The sequence below is a fragment of the Octopus bimaculoides genome, chromosome 7 (genome assembly GCF_001194135.2).
Source record: "Octopus bimaculoides isolate UCB-OBI-ISO-001 chromosome 7, ASM119413v2, whole genome shotgun sequence".
Classification (NCBI taxonomy): Eukaryota; Metazoa; Mollusca; class Cephalopoda; order Octopoda; family Octopodidae; genus Octopus; species Octopus bimaculoides.
Genome location: NC_068987.1, coordinates 47707842 through 47710466, shown reverse-complemented (window position 1 = coordinate 47710466; position 2625 = coordinate 47707842). Strand labels below are relative to the sequence as shown.

General features: G+C 32.5%; 1 protein-coding gene across 9 annotated transcripts in view; it reads left to right on the top strand.

Annotated features, from left to right (window-relative positions):
- The first annotated feature begins 464 nt into the window (after nt 1-464).
- LOC106883384 (AP-1 complex subunit sigma-2) overlaps nt 465-2625 on the top strand; it is a 101984-nt gene continuing 99823 nt past the window's right edge. For all 9 annotated transcript variants that reach the window (XR_008264606.1, XR_008264605.1, XM_052969616.1 and 6 more), the window contains exon 1: nt 465-616. Coding sequence is in view for 7 of the 9 variants with exons in the window: in XM_052969616.1 (XP_052825576.1) it covers nt 614-616 (3 nt within the window). In the remaining 2 variants the exon portion in view is untranslated. The remainder of the gene's footprint in view (nt 617-2625) is intronic.

The following is a 2625-nucleotide window of genomic DNA, read 5'->3' as shown; positions in this document are numbered from 1 at the left end:
AAATTTGATGATATTCCATCAAGGAGTGCCTGATGGTCTAATCAGGCACTAACTTTTTATGAATAGGTACAAATTTGTTTTAGGATTCAAGCTGACTTTGCTAACTTAGTTTTAAGGATATGTAGAGGAAAAGAAGTTTACATAATCGTTTTGCATGGAAATTCGTTCTTTTTCATACACACCTCTTGATTTTAAAAAAAATGTGTTTCTTTTTCAAGTGGAAAGATTATTATCATGAGATACGCAAACAAGCAAAATTGTAGCGAATTATTATTTGCGGCGGAATTGTCAGGTGATTCAGGTAAAACAGGGATTATACAGTATTTGAGACACGCCTCCAACATAAATACATATATGCGTGTCAAACTTATATAGTTTGTTACTAAAATCTAATCACATTCTCATGACGTTTTATACATTTTATTGTCTGATTGGTGAAAAACAACCAACGTCTCAGGCATTCAACAGTATTACGTTTAGTGACGTCATCACTTTATGCATTCGATCTGCAGTGACATGTTACTCATTCGCTTGGTTTAACACGACTCTTTTGCGTCTGGTGTAATATATCGAACAAGATTTGTTCGTTTGTTGTTTCCCACACCGCTTCAAGATGGTAAAGTTCACACCTTTTGTTTATTTCAACATCCTTTCTCATTCTCTTAATGTTGTCTTTATTTTAATCATTTTGTTGTTGTTGCTCAACATAATCGTTCTTGGAAGGGAAAGAGTTGTTTGTTGAACGAAAGTGAGCTACCACCTGTAATTGACATGTATTAATGACTCCCACCTGTCTCAGGTAATTGGATTCATATCAATGGTGGCTGATAAAAATAACGACGGTTTTCGTCAACTTTGTTGTTTAACGGACAGTCGTAATGATATAAGGTGAACATCGAAGTTTGAAAACCAGTGTGTTTATTATGATATATGTATATATAAAACTAATAATATATTTTAAATGTTTATAATTTAATTATAAGCAATATATATATTTATATATGTGTGTATGTAGATAGAGAGAGAGAAAGAGACTTGATTATTTTTTTTTTATTTCGTTTCTCCATTTATCGAGGATTCGGCCCTGTTATCTTTTTCTTGAGAATTTCCTATCTTTGTCCCTAGTTTCGTATACAATTGTACACAGACCCTATAAATCCACTCCCTTTTGTACTTTGGGGGATAAATTTAAGCAACACTCGAAGGATATGAGCACAAGATATATATTTAATTAAGTTCTAGAAAATGCAATAATTATAGCTTAAGCGCGAGGTTACGTTTTGTGGGGAGACGTATAATCGTTTAAAGCGGTATGGTATTTGATTGTTACTTATTCAATCGATCCAAGATCGTCAATTGAATATAAGTCGATCCACGTAGGAATTTGTTGTAAATAGGTGTCTTCTCTCCACTGACTTTATAAGTCATTTTGATTTAGCTGTCTATGATAATTTTATTCGTAAAAAAAAAAAGTATGTACGGTATATACTAAAATATTCTTTCGAAAATATTAGTATGTCTGTCCTAATGGCTGATGAACCTATTATCTAATCGTAATTTAAACGATTGTCACGTTCAACACTGTGTAGTGTCATCAAATTTGTTTTCAAGCTAAGTGAGTACCTAAGGCTCACTCCTACATTTTATAAATTAGCGCATTCTTATACTTGTAACGATTAAAGGGACATTGTGTGAGTAAGCTGTATTTAAATTTATTTATTTGTAAGGATTTAGACACGAATGCTCATGTGTGCTATATGTACCTCCAGATATTTGCGCAAAGGTATAGCACAAGTAACATACACTCTCTCTCACTTTATCCCTCTTGAGATTTATTCCGGATGTTTGCAGTATGTAAAATATATTTTTAGTATATTTTGTTACTGTTACATTATAGTGGTCGAATATATTCTTAAGTCCACCATTTCGTCAATCGCAGCAACTTCCAAGCTTCAACCACTAATTTAGTTCGCAACTAAATTGCAAACTGTTATCAGTTTTAAAGAGGACACCTCCTCAGCTACACTTTGACATAAATAAATAGTTTGAGATTTGGTTCAGTAGAAAAAAAAGTTACATCAAAATATCTGCGACCTCAAGGGGGCAGTAAGGTACCTATTCACCTTCAATTAACGTCAACTTTAATATTTTAAATTAAAAGTATACCTTTCTTAGGCTTAAATGATAGAAAAATGCATGAGGAATTCAGAATCACTAGTTGCATTGAACAAAATTTAGTAGAAAAAGAGTTATGAGGTAAAATGTTACGAAAGTTCTTGTCAGTGAGTAAGGGAGTAATACTTCAACTAAAAGAATACAAAATATATTTCTGAAATCAATGTTTACTTTCTAAGGCGACGAGCTGGCAGAAACGTTAGTGTGTCGAGTGAAATGCTTAACTGTATTTCGTTTGTCTTTACGTTTTTGAGTTCAAATTTCGCCAAGGTTGACTTTGACGTACAGCTTATTTCATTTATTTTTTTTAAACTAAACAATTTCAAACTTCTGATACTGATAGAATGTGTCGCATAGAACAGGGTTTACTCTTAACGTTTTCGACAAAATTTTGTATTTTAGAAGTTATTTCGTCAGAAGTTACAGAGTGACAATGGACAAATTCATGTT